The sequence below is a fragment of the Eucyclogobius newberryi genome, unplaced genomic scaffold (genome assembly GCF_026437365.1).
Source record: "Eucyclogobius newberryi isolate DKJ021-1_F unplaced genomic scaffold, fEucNew1.0.hap1 SCAF_13, whole genome shotgun sequence".
In the NCBI taxonomy this organism is placed as follows: Eukaryota; Metazoa; Chordata; class Actinopteri; order Gobiiformes; family Gobiidae; genus Eucyclogobius; species Eucyclogobius newberryi.
This window is the reverse complement of record NW_027315757.1, coordinates 18627485-18653744: the sequence shown is the minus strand read 5'-3', so window position 1 is coordinate 18653744 and position 26260 is coordinate 18627485. Positions and strand designations below refer to the sequence as shown.

Sequence of the window (26260 nt, the reverse complement as noted above, 5' to 3'; positions counted from 1 at the left end):
ATATTCACGTTTTGGAAAGAACATTTCACATTTAATTTAAGCCACTTTTGACTGAAACCTGAAACATTTCAAGATATTCTTTTTTTTTTTCTTGGCAGCCAGTTTGAATTTCGACTGAAAATATAAAATATTTTGGGACAATTGTGCAGTTTGTGGAGCACATTCGACTGAGAAAAGTGAAATAAATCTGATACTGAGCCACGTGCTGAGCAGCTTTACAAATATTCACTTTTGGATTGTTTTGTTCATTTCAATGACAATCTCTACTCGCATCTGAAGGCAGACATTTTGAATTTGACTGCCACACATTTCGTACGACGTGAAGAGATAGACTGACCGTTTGGAAAGAAGAAATTCCTCTTTTTGTGGACGAGCTTAACTGACGTGAACCTGGGACAGTTCTGTAGATTAACAATATTTTGCAAAATGCATTTCTATTTTAGAGTTTCCACACAAACATCGTTGCCATGTGGGATACTGAAGACTGACAGATGCTGAAGCATTTCAATCCATATTGGGATTGTGATTTAAAGACGTTTTTCTGTTTAATCCAAACGCACAATGTTGAACTCTTGAACTTCTGCTCATTTGGAATTGTTTTTCCAAAGTTGTGATTCATTTTCTCGAGAGTGACTCTCAACTGAAGGCGCCATGTTGGACAACTGACTCTACCCTGACCTCTGACCCTTCTGCAGTCACTTCCTGTTGTCTGGCTTTCTGATTGGACAAAATGAACGGCGCGCTGCTAACTGCGCCCAGTCCTCGCGCGACAAACTCATCACCCCTGCCGCCATCACCTTCTCCCTCGCCATCGCCACCCTCTCCCTCGCTCCTGCCTCTTATGCCCCGCCCCTCGCCCCTGCCAGAGCTGGTGACTCCGCCCCCCGTGCAGCACCTCTCCTCTCACCTGTCGTCCCTGTCGGACACGCCCACGCCGTCGCCCTCGCCTTGCCTGAGCTGGACAGAGTTCTGCGAGCTTCATGCTCGAGTCGCTGCTGGTGACTTTGCTCGGCACTATCGGGCGTTTCTCCTGGAAAACCCGCACTATTCGCCCGACTCGGCCGCCGCATTCTGCCGCCGCTTCACCGACCGTTTTGTGCGGCACTTTCAGAGCGAACTGCAGGGGGCGCCGCAGAGCTCCAGCTCCGCCGGGAGAGAGGAAACGGTGAGTCAACACGCCGAGACTGGAGGATTTATTAGTGAAAATGGATCGATTAAAATCGTTTTGTCTGGAATATTGCACTGTAAAATATTTATCCACGTTATCCATCCAATATAGACATTTGCTATGATTAACTGACATAAAATCGAATTTTTAATTGCCAGTGTACAAATGCCAACATTTAAAGGCGTAATGGACGATTTTTTGGCCCAAATCTGAGTCTTATTTCCTCGGCGTGGACTGCTGATTAGTCCTGCCACGTATCAATCATACAACTCACCTACAGCTCACCTGCAGCCTCGTTCTGGCTCTTCCCCAGGAGAGCAGCACGTTTCCCTGTGTCTAAGCGCATGGATCTATCATAATATAGTTCCCTCAGTGTACAGGACAAAATTAAGAGAAAGACCGTTCGAGCTCAGAAGAGACGGAAATCTACCGGAGACGAGAGATGATGCGATCCATTGCGTTAATAAACAAACACACTTCTAGCTGCGATGCTCATGCGCACTTCCGTTTCAGTTCTCAAATCGGCGATGGGGTCCATTACGCCTTTAACCCGATGACAATTCTCCTGAGAAACCCTGAATCTTTTTAAAATATTTGGCAATGTGAAATGTTTTTGTTTGTGACCAGACTGTTTTATTATAATATAGAAAGAAAGAAAAACGATTTGTGGGGGGAAAAAAGGCTTTACTTCTATTTTCTGACCATGTGTTGTCAAAAGGGATCTGCAGGGAGCGCCCTTTCACCAAAGTGACTTAGTTCTGCTTTAAAGGGTTTATATGACACCCCCAGACCAAGTTACAAGTCAGACTGTTCACAGCAAAGCTTTAAAAACGCCTGTAATTGAATAAATACAAGATGGAAAAATTCCTGTTCCTCTGACAGTTCCTCTGACGTTTGTTCCTCTGACGTTTGTTCTCCTCAGCTTTGCTCGTGGGCTCCTCAGTCTGATGCCACGTCTCTGGAGGACGACGAGGCGCTGTCTCCTCTGTGCGCTCCGCCTCGGGTTCTTTCCAAACCTTCGTGTGTCTCCGCGAGTCGCCTGGACCCTCCCGGACAGCCTCCCTCCTCCTCGTCCTCCTGCTGCTCCTCCGTCGGCGGAAACAACGGACGTCGACCCGCAGGGAACGGAGCGGCACCGGTGGAGGAGCAGGACGAGCCGGAGGACGACAGCTGGATCGGTGCAGCTTCTGTCGGAGAAGACGCGGAGGGACGAGGGGGCGCTGTGGAGCACGGCGAGAGCACGGAGGGCCCCTTACAGAACCACACCAGGTACTCCCCATCAGCACAGTCCTAAAGTGTCCCTCTGAAAGTGTCCCTCTGAAAGTGTCCCTCTGGAAGTGTCCCTCTGGAAGTGTCCCTCTGGAAGTGTTACTCTGGAAGTGTTAATGGGAGGTTGAACTAATTTGGCTGAAACACACTTATAGTTATATTTAAGATTTTACTAAAACCTTTACAGATTTAATTCCTATTAGGTGTTAGGTAGTCATGTTTTTGTTTAGTTGCATTTTTGTTGCTGTTAGCCATGTCACAGGTACACAAACCTGGAATTACTAAACCTCTTTTTTTGTCAATATCTGAGATCGGCCTCAGGATTAAAAAGTATAGTTTGCATTTTGTTGCTTTTAGTTGCATTTGTCTTTAATTGTTGTCGCTTTTAGTCACGTTTTTGACGCCGTTGGTCGCCTTTAGTTGCATTTTTGATGCATTCTTTTGTTTTGTCCACGTCTCACAGCCACATAAATGATGGAATTATTTTTTGAATCGCTGAGATTGGCCTCAGAAAACATATGTATGTTTAGATGTGTATATATTACATTATTGTAATTATTATTATTGGATTATATAGATAGATGGACCCCTCTGCTTCTGCTTGTTTTGTTCTGAGTGTTGCATGTTCTGTTGCAGTTGTAAAGGCAACGGTTCGAAGAAGCTGAAGAAGCGTTTCTCTCTGAGGAACATGAGCCGGAGCGTTAGAGGGATTCTGCACTGGAGGAGCACGTCCAGTGAGCTGCCGCAGAGCTACAGCTACACCATGGGAGTCCAGGTCAGTCTGAGGCCGGGACCGGGTCGCTCTGGTCTGAGGCCGGGTCGCTCTCTGGTCTGAGGCCGGGATCGGGTCGCGCTCTGGTCTGAGGCCGGGATCGGGTCGCTCTCTGGTCTGAGGCCGGGATCGGGTCGCGCTCTGGTCTGAGGCCGGGATCGGGTCGCGCTCTGGTCTGAGGCCGGGATCGGGTCGCGCTCTGGTCTGAGGCCGGGATCGGGTCGCGCTCTGGTCTGAGGCCGGGATCGGGTCGCACTCTGGTCTTTTGCCTCATTTATTTCACTTCTCTGCAAAGTCTCTGCACTGTGTTTGAACCTCTCTTTATGTCATGCTTTGGCTTTGGATCATGTTATATGCATTATGACCTGGAGATATCATATTTTGGGTCTTGACAAAGTGATAAACAGGATTTTCTGTTGCTAATGTGTTTTGCTTCCTCAGGATGGGGGGAAGCGCTCGCCCGGTGCGCCCTCCTCGATGCCCGTCTCCCTCTCGATGCCGCTGTCGCTGCCTCACTCTTCGTCCTCGTCATCGTCGCTGTCGCAGGACCCGCCCAGCCGTCACCGTAGCAACGGAGAGAACCCGCAGCACAAGGACAAGTGGACGCAGCGCCTGGACAAGCTTCGGCTGTCGCGCTCGCCACCTCCGGCCCTCAGCATGGCTCTGCTCGCCAACACGCCGCCCTCGTCCGCCTCGCTGCCTCCCAACGCCAGCAGGAAGCCCGGGAGACTGGTACGGCTGCCACACAGTGAAACATGTCTGTCGGGATTCTAAAAGTCTGTGTCGCCCGCAGGTGCGAGAGGGCGGAGTCACGGTCAGCGCGTTGCAGGACGACTTTGGGGCGAGCGGCTTCACTGGGTTTTCCTTCGGTTTGCTACATCACGGTGCAGACGTCGCCGCGGTCGCCAACGCCGCGCCGCTCTCCGCCGGGGGCACCCTGCCGTCCGCCGGGGGCAGTCTGCCGTGGAGAGGCGGCCGCTGGCACAAGTGTCGACTGGTGCTGCGAGAGAGGGAGCGAGAGGGCGAGCGAGGAGATGATTACTACCTTGAGTTCTTCATCCCACCAAAGGTTAGACGCTCAAGGACGGGGATCGAGACTGTTGGGGATTTTTCAATGTCACTGATTGATTTTGGTCTGATAAGGCCGCAGTTATTATATTACTTGGTTTACGGATTTTTAAATGAAATATATTGCACAAGCGGACGGAATATGAATATAATTTCAATTTCAAAATATGTTTTCTTCCGGGTTTGCCCAAAACGCACCACGGGAGGAGAGGGGGGGAGAGATGCGGCGCGCAGGAGCGTGTAACAGTAGATTTAGCGTGTTTTAGACATAACTGACGCTTAAGTGTGCACCCTCCCCCACCCACCCACACACGGCAAAACGCGCTGATGAAAATGTGGTGAATGGGTTTAAAATGTGTATTTGTGATATAAAGGCGCACAGCAGACAGAGAGACGGGCATGCACGCTCTCCCCGGGACCGCGCGCAGAGACAGACCCGCTCCGTCACAGACTTCCGCAGGAGTTTGGCAAGAAATTGCTTCACCGCTCTTGTCTTTTGACTTAATACCGCTTTTTACATTTAATTTAATGCTATTTTGCTTTGTCGGCGGTACTTTATAAAAAAAAAAATTATAATAATTCATTTTATTTAAATTGTATAAATCAATAATCTAAGTGCGGCGAATCCGTAAACCAAGTAATAAAATAACTAAGGCCTAATGGTGTTCCTATCAAGCCTTTTTAAAGAATAATATTCAGACAGGATTTAAACTTAAAGAGTTTGTGGTTCCAGTGTCCAATATCAAACCCCAAACCTGCTCGTTAGGTAAAGCGCTGTGTCTGTTCTCAGGCATCAAAGCCTCGTCTTAGCGCCCCCTGCTGTTCCATTGTGGACGTGAGGAGCACCACGGCTCTGGAGATGCCTGACAAAGAGAATACCTTTCTCCTGCAGGTAACGTTCTGCCGCGACACACGGTATACAAGGTACAAAAGCATGTTTAAAGGACAAGAAACAACAGTGTGTGTCCTTTAACAAGTCCGTGTGAAGAGTATTAGCGTCGCAGGTGTTACAGTCTCGTATGTGTTCAGTTGGACGGCTCGGCGCAGTATATGATCGAGACACGAGACGCCGTGCAGATGAGGGCTTGGCTCAGCGACATCAGGAACGCCATCTGCCTTAGGTAACAAACAGTACACAATAAATGACACACAACACACCTGAAGTTAAACAGACGACACATAAGACAAGACAAACGCACAACACATGTAATAATTCAAAAACACTAAATTTCTCGCTGATGTCTCTGCAGTGAACAGGACGAGTCTGAGGGAACTGGACCTTTGGACATCAGCGGGACTCCTGACGTCATAGACCGTCTTTCACAAGGTTAGCCCTGGTTTAGCCCTGGTTTAGCCCTGGTTTAGACCTGGTTTAAACCTGGTTTAGATCTGGTTTAGACCTGGTTTAGACCTGGTTTAGACCTGGTTTAGACCTGGTTTAGACCTGGTTTAGCCCTGGTTTAGACCTGGTTTAGATCTGGTTTAGATCTGGTTTAGACCTGGTTTAGACCTGGTTTAGACCTGGTTTAGACTTGGTTTAGACCTGGTTTAGACTTGGTTTAGACCTGGTTTAGACCTGGTTTAGACCTGGTTTAGACCTGGTTAAAAGACTAAACCAAAGGATTTACTTTGTTCTTTCTGTTGCAGTTTGTTACGGCGGAATAGCGGGCTCCTCCCCCCTCTTGGACCCACTTCCTCCTGAGCTCCCGCCTCGCGCTCCTCTTGACGAATCAGACAGCAGGATCCTGGGAGGGGGCGGGACCAGTTTGGGCACGCCTTTCGCCGAGACGCCCGAGGCTACAGGTAACACTCTGGACTCTGTGTCGGCGTGAGGGGCCACTCTGTGAACGCTCTGTAACAGTAGACGAGTCTAAAGCTTTCTCTACAATCCAGGTCTATTTAGCTGCCATTTGGGCGGAGACATGACTGTGGGCCAGAAACTTTGAGCAATCTTCTTTTCCTCAGGTTCGTTCCTGTTCTCGGATCCCGGGCCCTCAGACCCGGTGGAGCACCCGCTCAGTGAGTGTCAGTGGTTCCATGGGACTCTGTCGCGGCTGAAGGCGGCTCAGTTGGTTCTGGCCGGTGGCCCAGCTTCTCACGGCGTGTTCCTGGTGCGACAAAGCGAGACGCGGCGAGGAGAATACGTGCTCACCTTCAACTTCCAGGGCAAAGCCAAGGTAACATTCAAACCAGAGATTACCTGTGAAATATATACAACTTTACACACAAAGCACCACCTTAACCAGGACTTATCAGGACTAAAATGAGACTAAACCACATAAAGTAGTTCAAAATCATGTTCAACCCAAAATGAGGGCAAAGACATTAAAATATTAAATCAATTCTAAATCATGATTAAACCAGGGCTAAACCTATATTTTTGTGGACAAGCGGGGAAACCAATACTCACGTACTTGTTGGTCCCCTCAGCACCTGCGGCTGTCGCTGAACGAGGACGGACAGTGCCGAGTGCAGCACCTCTGGTTTCAGTCCATCTTTGACATGTTGGAGCACTTCCGGGTCCACCCCATCCCCCTGGAGTCGGGTGGGGCATCTGACGTAACGCTCATCAGCTTTGTGGGTGCCACCGCCGTCCGACAGCCAGGTAAAAGTCTCACTGATCATCAGAAAAAAAGAGTCCACTCAAAGAACTCCAGGTAAAACGGACGACACAGCAGGGGGCAGAGCAACACAATGATGACACGGAGACGCCCCGCCTGCTCGCTGCGCCTGCATTTTATTTGTATTTTGAATTTAATTTACAAGAAATGTTTTTATTTAAATATGTATCATTCTTAACTTTTATTGTTTTAGCACCTGGTTTCTGCTGGGTTTTTGGGGTCTCAAGAAAACACAGAGTCCCTTGCCTAATGATGCAGAATGTGTCCTTTAAAGTTACATTTCCGTTTCACCTAGAGCCTTCACACCGGCGGCCATTTTGTGTCTTGTCTCCAGTTTCAGCCTCTGCTGTTTGAGTCCTGTCTGTTGTTGTTGTTGTTGATGTTGTTGTTGATGTTGTTGTTGATGATGTTGTTGACACTGCTCGTGTCCACAGGCCGAGACCGGGCCGGCAGTCGCGCCGCAGCCTGTGATGTCATCAACACTCGCCATCCCGACTCCCCATCAACCCCCATCTCAGACTGTGTGTAAGTGAACAGAGCCGCGAGAGGGAAGTGTGTGCGTGTGTGGCATCTTTAGACTCGCTTTAGTCCAACTTTAGTCCTGCTTTAGACTTGCTTTAGTCCCGCTTTAGTCCAACTTTAGTCCTGCTTTAGACTTGCTTTAGTCCCGCTTTAGTCCAACTTTAGTCCTGCTTTTGTCCTGCTTTTGTCCTGCTTTTGTCCTGCTTTAGTCCCGCTTTAAACCAGCTTTAGACCCACTTTAGTCTTGCTTTAGTCCTGCTTTAGTCCCGCTTTAGTCCCGCTTTAGACCCGCTTTAGACCTGCTTTAGTCCTGCTTTAGTCCCGCTTTAGTCCCGCTTTAGTCCCGCTTTAGACCCGCTTTAATCCTGCTTTAGTCCTGCTTTAGTCCTGCTTTAGACCTGCTTTAGACCTGCTTTAGTCCTGCTTTAGTCCTGCTTTAGACCTGCTTTAGTCCCGCTTTAGTCCCGCTTTAGTCCCGCTTTAGTCCCGCTTTAGACCCGCTTTAATCCTGCTTTAGTCCTGCTTTAGACCTGCTTTAGACCTGCTTTAGTCCTGCTTTAGTCCTGCTTTAGTCCTGCTTTAGACCTGCTTTAGTCCTGCTTTAATCCTGCTTTAGTCCTGCTTTAGTCCTGCTTTAGTCCTGCTTTAGACCCGCTTTAATCCTGCTTTAGTCCTGCTTTAGACCTGCTTTAGACCTGCTTTAGTCCTGCTTTAGTCCTGCTTTAGTCCTGCTTTAGTCCTGCTTTAGTCCTGCTTTAGTCCTGCTTTAGTCCTGCTTTAGACCTGCTTTAGACCTGCTTTAGTCTTGCTTTAGTCCCGCTTTAGTCCTGCTTTAGTCCTGCTTTAGACCCGCTTTAGTCCCGCTTTAGTCCCGCTTTAGACCTGCTTTAGTCCTGCTTTAGTCCTGCTTTAGACCCGCTTTAGTCCCGCTTTAGTCCCGCTTTAGACCCGCTTTAGTCCTGCTTTAGACCTGGTTTAGACCTGGTTTAGACCTGGTTTAGACCTGGTTTAGACCTGCTTTAGACCTGGTTTAGTCCTGGTTTTGGTCCTGTTGTGTGTGTGTGATCCATAAGTCTTCATTCATTCGACTTTTGTTTTTTCTCTCGGTTAAAGAAGTTTGAGTTTGTCTCTTGTTTTGGGTTACATTTTGTGCCACGACTGTTTTTCTTTGGCTCTTGTCATACAGATTTAAAAACCTGGGCTAATTTGGATAATTGTTTAAATAATATAACACACAGCGTTTTGAAGCTTAAACTATAGAAAATACGAGGTGGCCGTTATTGACGCACCTTTCTAATGACTCCAGGGTTCAAAGCATGGGGGAAAAGTAGCGGCTTAAAGTCTGAAAAGTACAATAGAGGCCGTAATGAAAAAGGACCTATTCTGACATTCTCCTCTGCAGACCGGTTGGGTACAGACAGGGTTGGGGACAGACGGAGCGGGGACAGACGGAGCGGGGACAGACGGAGCGGGGACAGACGGAGCGGGGACAGACGGAGCGGGGACAGACGGGAGCGGGGACAGGGGACAGACGGGAGCGGGGACAGGGGACAGACGGGAGCGGGGACAGACGGGAGCGGGGACAGACGGGAGCGGGGACAGACGGGAGCGGGGACAGACGGGAGCGGGGACAGACGGGAGCGGGGACAGACGGGAGCGGGGACAGACGGGAGCGGGGACAGACCTGTCTGGCAGGAGCGCCCCCTTCTCACTGAGGCTTTAAAGCTGACATCGGTTCAGTCCTGTTTGTTTCTCTCTAACTTGTTCTTTACTTTGTTCCTGATCTTTTCTTGTTTCCTCGTTCATATCCTAGAAGTTTATGGTATTCTATTTTTTTGACTCTATTTTTCACTCTTTCAGTTATGTGGTAATGAAAATTACAACTACATGCTTGATTTGACAAGCTAGCTTTTGTTTATCTCTCAATGTAATTCCGTCTGGTGCCAGTAGAGGGCGCTAACATGTCCTGATGAGGGATCTGGCCTGTAAATATGTGTGCTGATGTTTTCTCTCTCCACAGACTTGACCAGCAGTCGTCCCCGTAGCCCTGCCCCTTCTCCTCCCCCGCCCCTCCCTCCGAGCAGGCCGCCTCCCCCGACCCCTCCCTCTCCTCGAGATGTTTCCTCATCCTCCGCCGTTGCCATGACGCCTCGCGCTCCACCGCCTCAACTCCCGACAAACACGAGCAACACGTCTGTGAGTGCGACGACGACTTCTGCTGCTGCCGCTGCTGCCGGACCTGCGCCGCCCAGCGTAACTGTGGCCCCGCCCCCGACAGGAGCAGGGCCGGGGGGCGGGGCGGCAGCGACGGGGGGCGGGGTCACAGAGGAGTGGGAGGAGCCGGCTTTGCGACAGCTAGAGACGACTGACCCCGAGGACGGACTGCGAGCACCGCGCGCCGTCGACAATCAGTACTCTTTCTTTTAGAGCGGGAGTCGAACTCTTGACTCGATGGTTCAGGGGAGAGGGGGAGTCGAACTTGTCACTTGGTGGTTCGGGGGAGAGCGGGAGTGTCCTGGATTCACGGAGGAAGGAGACTTTAAAGAAGAAACAGAAGGACTCTGAGATAGGACATTTTAAAAAACTGAAAAAGCTCAAACGCAGCAACAAGGTTTGACTCAAAATGGCTGCCGCCGATACTTTGTTTCTTTATGGTACAGATTTGGTACGAGAAAAGTGCTAATGACGCGACACGTTCTGATGGTACTTTCAATCTCACTGGTACGAGTCTGGTCCTGGTTTAGCTTTGGTTTTGAATCTGTGTTTATTTGGTACTAATATTTTAACAAAAGGCACGTTTTGGCTGGCTCTGGTTCACTTGAAGCTCGTCTTGTCGCTTAGCAACCTAACATAACTTATGCCTTCTTAAGCAATCACAAGACCAGTCTCAGCCATTTGTTATTAAGGACGGTACAGTCTTAATTAAATTAATTAATACGTGTTTATTGTGTTTTCTGTGACCTCAGTTTAAATGTGACGATTTCACAGAATTAATTAATAAATAGTAACAAAAGTGATGGTTTTATCTCATTATCAACAAAATGAGCCGTTTTTACATCTTAGTCAGACTTTACTCCGTTTTCTAACGTTTATGAACAGCTCAGATGTATAATTTCTACACACTTTCAGCAAGTATTTACCTGAAAAAAACGTAGTAATTGATTTAATTTCAATAAAAAGGTTTGTGCCAACTCCGCTTATGGCAACTACGCCGTGTTTGAACCGCTCTTTATGTCATGCTTTGGCTCTGGATAACGTTAGACGCATTATGACCTGGAAATATATTATTTTGGCTCTTGACAAAGCGAATGCCGCCCGTGGAATAAACAGGAAACGGCTGTTACTAACGTGCTTAGCTAGCTTTGTGTTGCTAACGGATTCTATTCTGCTTCTCCTTTTCGCCGCTCCAAAGAACTAGTGGAAACGTGCCTGTAGTTTTTGTCCAAGTCAAATTCTTATTGACAAAAATATTTAAATGAAAATAAGTTAAGATAATTTCATAAACGAGACGAGCGTGAACCAGATCCAATCAAACAGTTTCATGTTCCAGAGCAGATGCGAACAGCTGTAGACACGCTTTGGTTAAACCTATAATAATAATGATAATACAACAAATAATAATAATAATAATACAATAATTATAATAATAATTATTATTATAATACAAAATAATAATAATAATACCTTATTTCTGTTCTTGAAGTCGTTTGAGTTCAGACCTTTTGCTGCTTTGAGTCTTTTTTCTTTCAGGTAAAACATTTGAGATTTGGCTGAATCCAAAGGATGACAGAAAACGGACTTGTGAAAACCTGCCGTGTTTTTAGAGTGCAGGCGATGGAGGAGCAGTCCCAGTACTAACACTACAGAGAGAGAGAGAGAGAGGTGAAAGGTCAAACACTAAAGTGAGACTGAGCCGGGTTTACCTCGCAGAGACGCTCCATGGCTTCAGAACCATGTCATCACGAAAGTTTCATGTTTATGGGGCAAAAGTTTGAGTGGAACATGATGAGATTTAACTGTAGAAAGTGGGATTCACCTCAGAATTTCACAATAAAAGCCTCAGACACGTGAGTGACATCAGAGCTGCTTTAAACACTGGATTTTACTGCATTTACTGGACATTTAACAGCACGTTACGACACTCACTTTGAATTCTTTTTGATGATTTTTAGGTTTTATTGGACTCAGATATATTGACCCCACAATGGTCAATGGTCGCACACTTTAACACTAATTAGACTTAAGTGAAACTCAAAGAGATTTTTAATGATCGAAAACAGTATTTTCTCCATTTTATAGCCTACAAATTCTAAATTGTAGCATTATTTTAGTTACAAAGACTTAACATTATTAGTATAAAGATCTGATGTCATTTAAATATAAAAAATGGTTTACGGTAACAATTTTGCCTCGATTCTGGGATTTAGAACATGCTGAAGATGGATCATTTTAAAGGGTTTGCAAATGTGACCTCTCGAGCTTTATGTCCGAGTTCAAGACTGTAAATGTTTTCAGTGAGCGCAACGACGCCCTCTGGTGGTGTCTGCGGTCACGTAGAAAACACTGGCTCTGAAACGGAGCAGAGCGTCATGGTCCGTGTAGTGAAAACTCAAATATATTGCTTTTTCACACCTAAATGGACCGAGAATATTTTATTAATGTGGCGTTAGTTAAATTAAAACATGATAATTTAACAGAGAGTGATGTTTCTCCCCTTTTGTGCTTCACTTTATGCTCCGTTTACGTTCTGTGCGACACTTGAAGCTCAACAACACATTACCACACACATTTTAGTTCATTCTGATCAAGAAAAACTCTTTCAAATCTATTGAACGTTTTCATGATTTGAGCCAAAGTGCTTTATAAAGATCACACAATCACCAATATTTATACAGAAAACTAGCAGTAAAATGTGGATTAAGCTCAAAGTTCACAACCAAACCTCAAAAGTACTAAAAATGATATATTTAGATCATTCACACACACTAAAAACATGAACTTTAAGGAAACAAATTATATACATTAAAAAAATAAAAATAAACTGAAGTCTCAACAAAGTCGGTGCTGTAGCTTTCGGATTTTTTGCTTTTCAAATTGTCGGTGTAATCCCTCATTCGTCCAGGCGTGTTCCATAGTATAAAAAGCTTCAGTTGTAGTCATCTGGACTCAGTTTGAAAATAGAAAAGTCTATTTTTTCAAACTGAGTCCAGATGACTACAACTGAAGCTTTTGATACTATGCTTTTCAAATTAAAATTTTTTTTTAGAAATGTTATTAAGGGAAAGGAGCTCTTGACACTTTCCACTATAGGGAGTAAAGAACAAAATAGTGCCACAAATTATCAGGTTTTTGGTATTTTTCTTCACTTTCTGTGCAACTTTGGGCATAAACGAGCAACAAAATCTACAATTTCCGAGGTGTAAAAGAAGAAACTCATATGAAGGAAACCCAAATGTTCAGATCATTTCATATTGTGCACATAAAGCTTGTTAACCAACACTTTTCACAGTTCTGTTACTTCAAAATAAAACCAAGTCAAAGTACGTGGTGATAAAACCTTGCAGCTGTTCGTTCTTGGTGACGTTTCTTCTGAAGCCGTGGACTTCTTCTGCAGAATCTTACCTCACGTTCGGGTCGCTCTCTCTCGCACTGTCCCTTTTTTCACGACGAAAAGTGTTCATTTGTCGCTTTTTCTTTTGTAAAAACTGTGTAAGGTGGCTGTTTGTCGAAACTCTACACGCGTTTGTGCCTTTTTCATTTGCCATGTTTCGTTTCAGGGGCAAAAGACGAAGGAAATAAGTGTGAAAAAAATAAGAAAAAGTGTTGAAAAGTTTAACGATTTTAGCAGATTTTTCTACCTGTGCCTTTTTCGTGTTCCGCACTTAAACAACCCCGTGGATTTAGGACTGAAGTTTAGTCCCGGTTCAGACCCGGTTTGAACCTGGTTTCGTCTCTTGTTTCTCGTTGGATCTCGTGCCTTGTGTGTTTGACTGGGACGTGAGAAAGTTTGTTCAGGAATGATTCAATTTAACCACAAAAATAAAGTAGAAAACCACCTGTGTCCTTGTTATTCCTCTGCGTCGCATTTTCACAAAAAAACGCACTGCAACGTCACATTTTCCAACAAAAAACACACTGAAACAACACATTTTCACACCGAAAACACACTGAAACATCACATTTTCACACTGAAACAACTTTCTCTCCTTTTTTACGGTATAGCATAAAACACATACTACAAAATGTACAACTACAGTAGGTGGCGGTACATGCACCTTCTCAGTTGGCTGCCAACCGCCATTAAAAGTAACCACATTTTCACAAACAATACTGAAACTACATGATTAAATATTTATTCCACTTGGTACAGCTCATGTAAACACAGAAAGAAAAACAAAACGTCTTCACTTAAAAAGCAGTGAAATATTCTCAGGAAGTGTCAGAAAAACTACAGTTGGTCCCATCATGCACTGGGCTCCTCTGCTTTCTGAAATGACAGAAACTTTATTTTAAGATGACATTAAATTATTTAGAAAACTGACCAAGAAATAAAAACTGTTGTTTACGAAACCAATTCAGTTTAAAGTGTCTCTTTTGTTCCTCTTACTATGATCTGTGTTTTAATCAGTTTAATTCTTTCAGATCTGTTCAGACTGAAGTCACTTTGTCTACTCTAGATGAACGGCTGGAGGAACGCTCTCTACTCTAGATGAACGGCTCTTCATCTGCCTGGATGAACGCTCTCTACTCTAGATGAACGGCTCTTCATCTGCCTGGATGAACGCTCTCTACTCTAGATGAATGGCTCTTCATCTGCCTGGATGAACGCTCTCTACTCTAGATGAACGGCTCTTCATCTGCCTGCATGAACGCTCTCTACTCTAGATGAATGGCTCTTCATCTGCCTGGATGAACGCTCTCTACTCTAGATGAACGGCTCTTCATCTGCCTGGATGAACGCTCTCTACTCTAGATGAACGGCTCTTCATCTGCCTGGATGAACTGTCTTAGATGAACCTCCCTCTCTCCTCCTGACGGTTCTGGCTCCACAGTCGTCAGCCTGTTCGTCCATGGGAGTAGGATCTCCTTCACTGTGGTTCTCCTCGAGGTTTATACTTCCTCCTAAAGGGTTTTGTAGTTTAAGGACAGAGGACGCTGTGCTAGTTTCCTATGAACATTGTTTGATCTGTTGTTCACTGTCTTCCTTCAAGGACACTGCTCTTGTGAATTGGGGCGTTACAAAAATAAATTGAATTGATGTTGTCACACAGTGGGAGGAGCTAGACCCTATTCAGGAAGTTATGCGGCCAGAGACTAATGCGCCGCCATCTTGGAATCATGGTCCAGATCTGATTATAGCGTAAAACTCACCGTCGGCTGGTTCACGTAGTCATCTTCATCATCATCACTGTCATCATCATCATCACTGTCACTGCTCTCTGAAACCAGACCAGGCGAGTTAGACCAGGCCTAAACCGGGACAAAACAAGGCCTAAACCAGGACTAAACCAGGACTAAACCAAGCCTAAACAAGGCCTAAACCGGGACTAAACCAAGACTAAACCAAGACTAAACCGGGACAAAACAAGGCCTAAACCAGGACTAAACCAAGCCTAAACAAGGCGTAAACCAGGACTAAACCAGGACTAAACAGGGACTAAACAGGGACTAAACCAGGACTAAGGGTAAGATGAGAGTAAAATAATAAAAGTGTTAAACCGCTTGAGTCTTGGCTGTGATTGGCCGTCTGCTGATCAGTTGACCGTTTGCAGTGATGTGATTGGCTGATGCAGTTCTTTGACTCGCCCACATTCACATAGTTGTGTTCATCATCATCATCGTCGTCTTCTGTGAGAGAGAGAGAACTCTTATAACTCTGAGGTTTAACTCTTATAACTCTGAGGTGGAACTAGGTTTAACTCTTATAACTCTGGGGTGGAACTCTTATAACTCTGAGGTGGAACTAGGTTTAACTCTTATAACTCTGGGGTGGAACTCTTATAACTCTGGGGTGGAACTCTTATAACTCTGGGGTGGAACTCTTATAACTCTGGGGTGGAACTCTTATAACTCTGGGGTGGAACTCTTATAACTCTGAGGTGGAACTCTTATAACTCTGATGTGGAACTCTTATAACTGATGTGGAACTCTTATAACTCTGGGGTGGAACTCTTATAACTCTGGGGTGGAACTCTTATAACTCTGGGGTGGAACTCTTATAACTCTGGGGTGGAACTCTTATAACTCTGGGGTGGAACTCTTATAACTCTGGGGTGGAACTCTTATAACTCTGGGGTGGAACTCTTATAACTCTGGGGTGGAACTCTTATAACTCTGGGGTGGAACTCTTATAACTCTGGGGTGGAACTCTTATAACTCTGGGGTGGAACTCTTATAACTCTGGGGTGGAACTCTTATAACTCTGGGGTGGAACTCTTATAACTCTGGGGTGGAACTCTTATAACTCTGGGGTGGAACTCTTATAACTCTGGGGTGGAACTCTTATAACTCTGGGGTGGAACTCTTATAACTCTGAGGTGGAACTCTTATAACTCTGGGGTGGAACTCTTATAACTCTGGGGTGGAACTCATAACTCTGAGGTGGAATTCTTATAACTCTGAGGTGGAATTCTTATAACTCTGAGGTGGAACTCTTATAACTCTGGGGTGGAACTCTTATAACTCTGAGGTGGAACTAGGTTTAACTCTTATAACTCTGAGGTTGAACTCTTATAACTCTGGGGTGGAACTCATAACTCTGAGGTGGAATTCTTATAACTCTGAGGTGGAATTCTTATAACTCTGAGGTGGAACTCTTATAACTCTGAGGTGGAACTAGGTTTAACTCTTATAACTCTGAGGTTGAACTCTTATAACACGGAGCTGTTTACACGTTGTTTGAAAAACCTGGAGCAGGAGCTTTTTCCTTTGGGCTCTAATATTGTCTCCACGTTTGTGAAGAAACACTAGGAACAGACACTCGGCAAACACAGCGTGAAAAGAGTTAGAGTTCCGACCTGTGTTCTCGTAGACGTTGTTGCTCCCTGTGAAAAACAAGCACAATCTTTTTAACCCGGGAAAGAGTCAGAGTTTCACACGTTTTCAGTGTTTTTTAAGTGTGTTTCTGTGTCAAATCTCCTAAACCCTGACTACTCCTAAAACCTGACTACCCCTACTATGGAACACGCCTGGATGAATGAGGGATTACACCGACATAAACCCTGAAGTGGAAGTTTAGTCCTGTTTTACTCTGAAGTCGAGACGCTGCAGGCAAAAGTCATTCGTATTTTTGTTACCGTCTTTTCTGGACTATAAGTCGCGCCTTTTTTCATAGTTTTGGCCGGGGTGCGGCTTATACTTCAGAGCGACTTATGTGATATTATTTATTTTCCCACTGACAACCACAAGAGGGCGCTCTAGGCTCTAAGCGACGCAGAAGAAGAATCAGCACTTCCTCTACCTCCAGAGTTTGTGGAGTTGTTTAGAAGTGACACAGAGGAAGAAGAATTCAATGGATTTAGTGATTTGGGGTAAAACTGATGCTTTGGTAAACTTGTTAGCATGTTCTTTATGCTATAGTTATCTGAATAACTGTTAATATGTTACGTTAACATATCAGACACTTACCACAGTTCTGTCTGTGCGTCATGTAGCTGAAGGTGTTAGCGTTAGCATACGTACACCTATTCACCACGTTCTCTCATCTGTTATTATTTTAAACTGCATTTCAAGATGAATTTCTGTTCTTGGTCCTGGATTTTATCAAATAAATTTCCCCCAAAAAATGCAATTTATACTCCAGTGCGACTTAAAGTCTGGAAAATACGGTACTTTTGTGTCCCATCTTCACCTAAAGATGGTTTATTCTTCCACTTCCTCCATAGATTTCTATAGAACAAGGATCTGTTCACGTCTGATTCTAAGTCTGATTTATTTACAGATTCAAGTCTAAAAAAATTAGGCAAAATTTGAGTTTTTACACCAATTTTCAGTCGGATCTAGTTTACTCAAAAACGAAATAAGAAGTCGAAAATCCCCTCTGTAAATGTTTTTGTATCTAATGTTTCAACAAGACATTTAAACCTGGCTCTATCCCATTTTACAGATTTAAATGTCTCAAATACGTGATATTGAGAAAACAATCGCGTCTTTTGGGTTGAACAACGGCAACACTTTCCGAAGCCCAGTAATGACAGATGTGAAGCATAAACCTGGACAAACCTGAGCTCAGAGAAGACGCACGGCTGTTGATGGCCACAGGGGGCGCCGTTTCAGGGAGAACTACGCTGATAAACACAAAGCGCAAGCGTTACTTCAAACATCATATCTCAGAGGAACTGGATGTAACAGCGGAAGTTTTTTGAAGTGAAGGTGATAAAAAAAATAAAAAAAAAGACAAAATGTGAAATAAAGCACAAAATCTGGTGTTTTCAAAGGACGGACACCAAAATGAGACTAAATGGGATCTGAAGAATCACATATGTTCAAACATCATTTCATGTTTTCGTAGAGGAGGCTGGGGAAGTTGAGCCAGCCATTAAATCTCAAAAGCTGTAACATTTTATTGGAATTTTACATCATACATTGAGCGCATTTCCTTTTAATCATGTCCAGAAAAAGAAAATTGGAAAATAAATAAACCCCTGAAGAAGAAAATCTGTCCCATTCATAAAACAATAGTGATTGATTTTAATTTAAAGTAAAGGTTTCAGTTGAATTTCTACCTTAAATAGATGAGTTAATAAACTTTCTCAAGTTAGAACAATCTGTGTAACGTTTTAACTATAACTGCAACATATTTCAGTGATTTATTTGAATAACTTACAACTTTAAAAGGAAAGTTGACTTATGTTTGTGTTGTCCTGCATTGTTTTACAGTGTAGGTTCAAGGAGCGATCTGGTCACTGCTGCTGTTTAGTTCTGTTATTATTTATTCATCTGATATATTAATGAACACATGTCAATTACAGTTTGAAAATTCATTTGAAAAAGCATAAACAACTGAAGAGCAAAACCAAAATATAATAACAACATTTATAGTTTAAAAAATTATAATTATACAGTTAAAAAAAATACTGCAAGAAAATTTGGGAAAATAAATTTATACTGTATTTATTAATTAGTACTTTATAGTTTTACATGTTTAATGGTGTGTTTGAATTTGGATTTTGAAAACAGGTTTAGTGAAATAAACAGTTTTTTTAATTGTTTTTTTTTAAACAGTTCTCTGGTGCATATTTACAAAAATAATACATCTTATATTTATTTGTCAGTATACAAGTCCTCATAAATACTTTATATATATGCAAGTATAAGTTTTATTGATTTTCGTCCAAGAGTCAGACTTTGATCTGGTTCAATTTAGCCCAAAACCTCACTCATTTACAGTAAGTTTCTCTAAACGTTTCTTTTAATGCCAATTCCTCTAAAACTTGAGTCTCAGAACAGTTTTATTTATGACAAAGTTAGAAAAAAAAGCCCTAAAATCTCTGTAGAATTGTATGTTTTGTTCAGATTTCACACCACAAGACAGAAACATAAAAGTGGCTCAACTTCCCCGTTTGAGTAAATATCGATCTGAAAAAGGCTTAAACTCACATGTATCCAGGGTCCGGCACGTCGTCCTCTTCATCGTTCACACGACCGCACACATCTGACAGACACAGGTTTACCTCAGCTTTTAACTTTAAGTACGCTTTTATTTGTAGTCAAGGCTAAGATTAAGTCCAAATGATTTCAGTTTTCGATTCGACTAATGTTCCGTTCACTGCAGATCCTGACGCTTTTTCCCCAAATCAGATTGTCTTTCCCAGAGGTGGTTCAGTTGGTAAATAAAATGTGACTTAAATTAGTTCCACGTGTGAACTAACAGCCCTGAAGTGTCTGACGTGGAGAAGAAACAGGACAGAATCAACCTACTTGATTCATTTTTCACTGTCGCCGTCAGAGGCAACTGTGGTTGTGATTTTGGGCGTTACAAAAATAAATTGAATTGAAAAATTGAACAAATCTTTTGTTTGTCTTAAAGGCGGTATGGACGATTTTTCGGCGATTTGAGAACGCAGGCGGAAGTGCGCATGCGCCCTCCCCCGTGTGGACTGATACAACACACACGTGTGTTTGTTTATTAGCGCAAAGGAGCGCATCGCATCGCTCGTCTCCCGTAGATTTCTGTCCACTTCTGAGTCAGCTCGAACTGTCTTTCTCCGTCTTCATTTTGCCCCGTACACTGAGGGAACTATATTATGATAGATCCATGCGCTTAGGCACGCGGAAACGTGGGGACGAGCCTGACACGGCTGCAGGTGAGCGATAGGTGCGTTTTATGATTGATACGTGGCAGGACAAATAATTTATCCACGCCACGAGGAAATATGATACAAAATTTGCTGAAAAAATCGTCCATTCCACCTTTAAATAGGCAAAAGTTAAACTACTGTATATTATCTTTATCACGCTTTCCAAATTTTCCATTCTGTTCAAAATGTAGTACCGTCATTTCCCCACTATAAGTCACACTGGATTATAAGACGCACTGTCAATGAATGGTCTATTTTCGAAAAATTTTCATATATAAGGCGCACCAAGCAAAACAAAACAGTATTAATCCATATATAAGGCTTACTAGTATTATAAGGCGCTTTTTTTGAGAAAATTAAAGTCTTTTAAGTGCGCTTTATAGTGCGGAAAATACGGTACTTCACCACAGCCAAGTTAGATTTATGTGACCTGCTTGTTCAGACTGGAAAACATGCGTTAAAAAAACAAACAAAAAACAATCAAATCCAGGTCACATTTGGGCAGAATATAACAGCGTTTGAGGTTTAGTCGAGCAGAAAGTACAAGGACATGTTTGAGTAGCGTTTTGGTCGTATAGAACATGTTGGTCTGACCTGCGTTCTCGTAGCTGTTGTTGCTTTCTGTAGAAAAACACACACAAATACGTACTTTTTTTAAAGAACGTTCGAAAGTGAAACCCGAGAGCTCGTGGTTCTGTGTCAGCGCAGTGTGGCGGCGACTCGGGCCGCGCTAACATATCAAAATGTCAAAATACTGCGATACTACTGAAGCTCTGACATCTTTCTCGTCACAAAAGCACAATATTAAAGGGCGTATGACATAGTTACGTTTTCTAATTTGGACATTATTTGTTGTATGTTTATACCTGTTGTACATGTAAATTATAGTTTTATGCCAATCGAGTGGGTATTTGTGGAGAAAAGTAAAAAAATCTGTAGAAAAAATCAAAAGGGACACTCATTCCTGATAAAGTTTATGCAGAATTTACGGTGCAGGTATTGAGGTGGCTTTCGAGCGGCTTTCGAGCGGCTTTCGAGCAGCTTTCGATCAGTTTTCGATCAGTTTTCGGGCGGCTTTCAAGCGGCTTTCAAGCGGCTTTCGGGCATCTTTTGAGCCTCTTTTGAGCGGCCTTCGAGCTTTTGAGAATCTTTTGAGCTTCTTTTGAGCTGTTTTCGGCTGGCTTTCGACCGGCTTTTTCACAACTTCACGCAGACTTTAAACTGACAACGACCCTCGTCAAAGTAGTGCTAAAAGCTCAAAATCACTAAAATACGTGGTGGATATTTGTTGCAGCACTATCGCCGCACACAGGGAACGTTTCGCCAGTGTTCGTACCTGTCTCTGTGGGCGTGAGGGAGGGACAGGCTCGTCTCTGTGTGCGCTCGTCTGAAAAACTGTCACTGCACAACATTGTGAAGTAGTACTTGTAGTGACTGCGAAGTAAAGTGAAAGTATTTGTACTCACGGAGGAGACAAAAAGTTGGACTGAGGATGGACATAGTTCTGATCGTTCGAATACTGCGCTAAAAACAAGAATGGACACGTGAGAAGTTGTGTTAGCAGTAGAAGTAGAAGTATAAGTGCGTCCTCTAGTGGACAGTGGCAGGACTCACTGGGTCTGTGGGTCAGAAACAGCGTAGATCTGAAACAAATCACACAAAACTTTTAATAAAAGACGTAAAAATCACAAATACATTTATTGATAAAACCCGGTTGACACTGACGGGATGTAAGTGTCCTCCGAAGTGTGCGTCTGACGGATGGATGCTGCAAACAAACACATTTTAAAAACAGTAATAACCATAATTAGGCCTGCTTTAGTCCAGCTTTAGTCCTGGTTTATTCCCGCTTTAGTCCTGCTTTAGACCAGCTTTAGTCCTGGTTTATTCCCGCTTTAGTCCTGCTTTAGACCAGCTTTAGTCCTGGTTTATTCCCGCTTTAGTCCTGCTTTAGACCAGCTTTAGTCCTGGTTTAGTTCAGCTTTAGTCCTGCTTTAGTCCAGCTTTAGTCCTGCTTTAGACCTTCTTTAATCCAGCTTTAGTCCTGCTTTAGACCTGCTTTAGTCCAGCTTTAGTCCAGCTTTAGTCCATCTTTAGTCCTGCTTTAGTCCTGCTTTAGTCCTGCTTTAGTCCTGGTTTAGTCCAGCTTTAGACCTGCTTTAGTCCATCTTTAGTCCTGCTTTAGTCCTGCTTTAGTCCAGCTTTAGTCCTGCTTTAGTCCTGTTTTAGTCCTGCTTTAGTCCAGCTTTAGACCTGCTTTAGTCCATCTTTAGTCCTGCTTTAGTCCTGCTTTAGTCCAGCTTTAGTCCTGCTTTAGTCCTGCTTTAGTCCTGCTTTAGTCCAGCTTTAGTCCTGCTTTAGTCCTGTTTTAGTCCTGCTTTAGTCCTGCTTTAGTCCTGCTTTAGACCTGCTTTAGTCCTGCTTTAGACCTGCTTTAGTCCAGCTTTAGTCCAGCTTTAGTCCATCTTTAGTCCTGCTTTAGTCCTGCTTTAGTCCTGCTTTAGTCCTGGTTTAGTCCAGCTTTAGACCTGCTTTAGTCCATCTTTAGTCCTGCTTTAGTCCTGCTTTAATCCAGCTTTAGTCCATCTTTAGTCCATCTTTAGTCCTGCTTTAGTCCTGCTTTAGTCCTGCTTTAGTCCTGGTTTAGTCCAGCTTTAGACCTGCTTTAGTCCATCTTTAGTCCTGCTTTAGTCCTGCTTTAGTCCTGCTTTAGTCCTGCTTTAGTCCTGCTTTAGACCTGCTTTAGTCCAGCTTTAGTCCAGCTTTAGTCCAGCTTTAGTCCAGCTTTAGTCCTGCTTTAGACCTGCTTTAGTCCAGCTTTAGTCCAGCTTTAGTCCAGCTTTAGTCCTGCTTTAGTCCTGCTTTAGACCTGCTTTAATCCAGCTTTAGTCCTGCTTTAGACCTTCTTTAATCCAGCTTTAGTCCTGCTTTAGACCTGCTTTAGTCCAGCTTTAGTCCAGCTTTAGTCCAGCTTTAGTCCTGCTTTAGACCTGTTTTAGACCTGCTTTAATCCAGCTTTAGTCCAGCTTTAGTCCATCTTTAGTCCATCTTTAGTCCTGCTTTAGTCCTGCTTTAGTCCTGCTTTAGTCCTGCTTTAGTCCTGCTTTAGTCCTGGTTTAGTCCAGCTTTAGACCTGCTTTAGTCCATCTTTAGTCCTGCTTTAGTCCTGCTTTAGTCCTGTTTTAGACCTGCTTTAGTCCTGCTTTAGAACTTCTTTAATCCAGCTTTAGTCCTGCTTTAGACCTTCTTTAGTCCAGCTTTAGACCTGGTTTAGTCCAGCTTTAGTCCAGCTTTAGTCCAGCTTTAGTCCAGCTTTAGTCCTGCTTTAGTCCTGCTTTAGTCCTGCTGTAGTACCCATAGGTCTCCTGTTGCAGTGCACACACAGTGATGAAAGCAGAACCAGACACATCAGGAGGAACAGAGCCGAGAGGAGAAGAACCATCATCGTCCTGTAACACAAACATGACACACATCGTCATCATTTAGGAGCCAGTCTCTCCTTTTTTTAAAATGTATTTGATTTATTTATTTATTGATATATTGATTTATTTAAACAGGGAAAAACACATTGAGATTGACCTGGAGCAAAGTGAAAAGCTCGACAGCACATAATAACCCATAAAAAAATACTAGAACAATTGAGGCGTAAAAGTGGACAATACCAGACATTTATGAGCTTCAAGGGTAAAAGCGGCTTTATTACCATAAAAGAACTCAAGTTTAACCTTCAGAATGAAAACAAGGTGATTATAATTTGTGACAGACTCAACAGTTTCCCTGAGAGGTCTTAATCGGGGAATACTTTCTGTTGAAGCGCGTCCATGTGAAAACATCATAGTTTTATCTGAATTCAGCACTAACTTCAGTAAATTGCCCCTCGACTGCATCAGACTGTGAAGACCCTGCTCCAGTGAGACAGAGCAACAGTAAAGCACCGCATCATCTGCATTGAAATGATAACTGACATTTGAAAGATCAACAGAAAGATTATTAATAAAAATAAATAATACAATAGGGCCTAAGACTGAGCCCTGGGGTACTCCTTTGGGCAAATTAAAACAAGAAGAAGCCCCGGTCAATTTGACACATTGTGATTGATTTAACAGATATAAAACCAGTCCAAGACTTGTCAGAGCTGTCATGTTGTCCAAGGACTTTAATCAAACGCTGTCTGGGCCCGTGTGCCAGTGTGTGCAGTGCAGAGTGTGTGCAGTGCAGTGCAGTGTGTGCAGTGCAGAGTGTGTGCAGTGCAGTGTGTGTGCAGTGCAGTGTGTGTGCAGTGCAGTGTGCAGTGCAGAGTGTGTGCAGTGCAGAGTGTGTGCAGTGCAGTGCAGAGTGCAATGCAGTGTGCAGTGCAGAGTGTGCAGTGCAGTGCAGAGTGTGTGCAGTGCAGTGCGTGCAGTGCAGTGCGTGCAGTGCAGTGTGTGCAGTGCAGAGTGTGTGCAGAGTGTGTGCAGTGCAGTGTGTGCAGTGCAGAGTGTGTGCAGTGCAGTGCGTGCAGTGCAGTGTGTGCAGTGTGTGCAGTGCAGAGTGTGTGCAGTGAAGTGTGCAGTGCGTGCAGTGCAGAGTGTGTGCAGTGAAGTGTGCAGTGCGTGCAGTGCAGAGTGTGTCCAGTGCAGAGTGTGTGCAGTATGTGCAGAGCAGTGCAGAATGTGTGAAGTGCAGAATGTGTGAAGTGCAGAATGTGTGAAGTGCAGTGCAGAGAGTGTGCTTAGAGGAAACACGGCGGTAGAAGTGACTGTTAAAAAACTGATTTATTTTTTATCTGTTTTTGGGTTATTTACTTTATTGCTTCTCATTCAACCATTTACCAACATCCACTTCACAATAACAGTACAACCAAATGCACAACAATCATATGTTTATTATTATTTTATCTATATCATTATATATCATATATATATATATATCATATATATGATATATATAAAATGATATATCTATATCATTATAATTATATCATATAATAAATATATATAAATTGATATGTATATATATATATACATATATATATATATATACATATCATGTAAACGGTTTATACAGAGGCTTTTTCCCTTTTTTGTGACTTGTGTATTTTTGTTATTTATAATATGAAACATGTTCTTATTTTTATGATATTGATGTAATTTGAATAACTTAATAATCCTAAAAGTGACAACAGAAGCAAAAATGTAAAATATCGCTGAGGCCGAATGTTCAAATGAATATCTAGTTTTTTCATTCTAGTTTTAGTATCGATTAGAATCAGATTTTTTATACTTTTGACAATCCAAGTCCAAAAAACAATTATTAAATACAATGATTGTGATTATTAGTTGCAGCTCTAGTTTACGACTTCTGCCTTTTACATATCGCACACAAACGGGTCACTAACCTTAGTCCGGACTACAGGTGGTCCACAGCTGGTCCTGGTCTGGTTCTAGTCCTGGTTCACATACGGTTAAATTTAGACCCAATTTAGACCCGGTTTAGACCCGGTTTAAGTCCTGGGAAAATTCTGTTTCAGATCACGAGGCACAAAATGAAGATTCTGAGGTTACATCGAAAAAACAGCCACTTCCTGTGCCTCAGCAGCCAATCGGAGAGCTCCGTTTAGAGACGAGGCCTAAACCAGGACTTAAAACAAGACTTAAACAAAGTCCAAACTTGATCTGACACTGAACTTGGACCAAACCTGGACCAAACAGGAATTAACAAATTTGTTCATTCCTTTGTTCAAATTTCACAAATAAAAATGATTAATTCTAAGTAATCTTACAAATGATGGGAAGATTTTAACAATATTTCAATATTTTTTGTGTCAAAAATGTGTTGGAGGTTCTGTGTTTTAAAGTTTGTGATTGAGTTTGAGCCTAAAAGGTTAAAACTCTGTCACCATCAGCAGGAAACCACAACGATCTGCACCTCCTCCACATCCTGACGATGAAACCAGGTCTGAACCAGGTCTGAACCAGGACTAAACCAGGTCTGAACCAGGTCTGAACCAGGACTAAACCAGGTCTGAACCAGGACTAAACCAGGTCTGAACCAGGTCTGAACCAGGACTAAACCAGGTCTGAACCAGGACTAAACCAGGTCTGAACCAGGACTAAACCAGGTCTGAACCAGGTCTGAACCAGGACTAAACCAGGTCTGAACCAGGTCTAAACCAGGTCTGAACCAGGACTAAACCAGGTCTGAACCAGGTCTGAACCAGGACTAAACCAGGTCTGAGCCAGGTCTAAACCAGGTCTAAACCAGGTCTGAACCAGGACTAAACCAGGTCTGAACCAGGTCTGAACCAGGACTAAACCAGGTCTGAACCAGGACTAAACCAGGTCTGAGCCAGGTCTAAACCAGGTCTAAACCAGGTCTGAACCAGGACTAAACCAGGTCTGAACCAGGTCTGAACCAGGACTAAACCAGGTCTGAGCCAGGTCTAAACCAGGTCTAAACCAGGTCTGAACCAGGACTAAACCAGGTCTGAACCAGGTCTGAACCAGGACTAAACCAGGTCTGAACCAGGACTAAACCAGGTCTGAGCCAGGTCTAAACCAGG

General features: G+C 43.6%; 2 protein-coding genes across 3 annotated transcripts; one reads left to right on the top strand and one right to left on the bottom strand.

Annotated features, from left to right (window-relative positions):
- The first annotated feature begins 269 nt into the window (after positions 1-269).
- Positions 270-13475, top strand: sh2b1 (SH2B adaptor protein 1). Of its 2 annotated transcripts, XM_072442801.1 has the most exons (13): positions 283-1165; positions 2091-2437; positions 3074-3212; positions 3651-3941; positions 4003-4278; positions 5068-5169; positions 5307-5398; positions 5528-5604; positions 5925-6080; positions 6243-6454; positions 6708-6882; positions 7333-7423; positions 9441-9662. In XM_072442801.1, the coding sequence occupies exons 1-13, from the start codon at positions 731-733 to the stop codon at positions 9463-9465; spliced, it is 2418 nt and encodes an 805-aa protein (XP_072298902.1). In that variant the 5' UTR covers positions 283-730; the 3' UTR covers positions 9466-9662. The 2 variants fall into 2 exon arrangements, with proteins under 2 accessions (XP_072298901.1, XP_072298902.1); XM_072442800.1 differs by lacking the exon at positions 7333-7423 and having other exon boundaries at positions 270-1165; positions 9441-13475.
- Positions 13476-13751: 276 nt separating this feature from the next.
- On the bottom strand, positions 13752-26032 carry LOC140358131 (uncharacterized). The gene is made up of 14 exons (XM_072442802.1): positions 25916-26032; positions 25097-25638; positions 23074-23168; positions 21445-21487; positions 21334-21362; positions 21186-21243; positions 21056-21114; positions 20314-20340; positions 19019-19073; positions 17642-17706; positions 16438-16464; positions 15140-15268; positions 14792-14859; positions 13752-13907 (listed from the first exon to the last, which is right to left on the bottom strand). The coding sequence occupies exons 3-14, from the start codon at positions 23162-23164 to the stop codon at positions 13884-13886; spliced, it is 675 nt and encodes a 224-aa protein (XP_072298903.1). The 5' UTR covers positions 23165-23168; positions 25097-25638; positions 25916-26032; the 3' UTR covers positions 13752-13883.
- Between the last annotated feature and the right edge of the window lie 228 nt (positions 26033-26260).

Bases quoted from the DNA above. Each gene is read 5' to 3' on its own strand.
- LOC140358131 (XM_072442802.1), bottom strand. From the start codon at position 23,164: ATGATGGTTCTTCTCCTCTCGGCTCTGTTCCTCCTGATGTGTCTGGTT. The intron at 20,341-21,055 runs GTACGAACACTG...GTTTTTCTACAG, and splicing joins CCTCACGCCCACAGAGACAG to AAAGCAACAACAGCTACGAG. The intron at 16,465-17,641 runs GTTTGTCCAGGT...TGTTTTTCACAG, and splicing joins TGCGTCTTCTCTGAGCTCAG to GGAGCAACAACGTCTACGAG.
- sh2b1 (XM_072442800.1), top strand. From the start codon at position 731: ATGAACGGCGCGCTGCTAACTGCGCCCAGTCCTCGCGCGACAAACTCA. The intron at 2,438-3,073 runs GTACTCCCCATC...GTTCTGTTGCAG, and splicing joins CCCTTACAGAACCACACCAG to TTGTAAAGGCAACGGTTCGA. The intron at 3,942-4,002 runs GTACGGCTGCCA...TGTCGCCCGCAG, and splicing joins GCAGGAAGCCCGGGAGACTG to GTGCGAGAGGGCGGAGTCAC.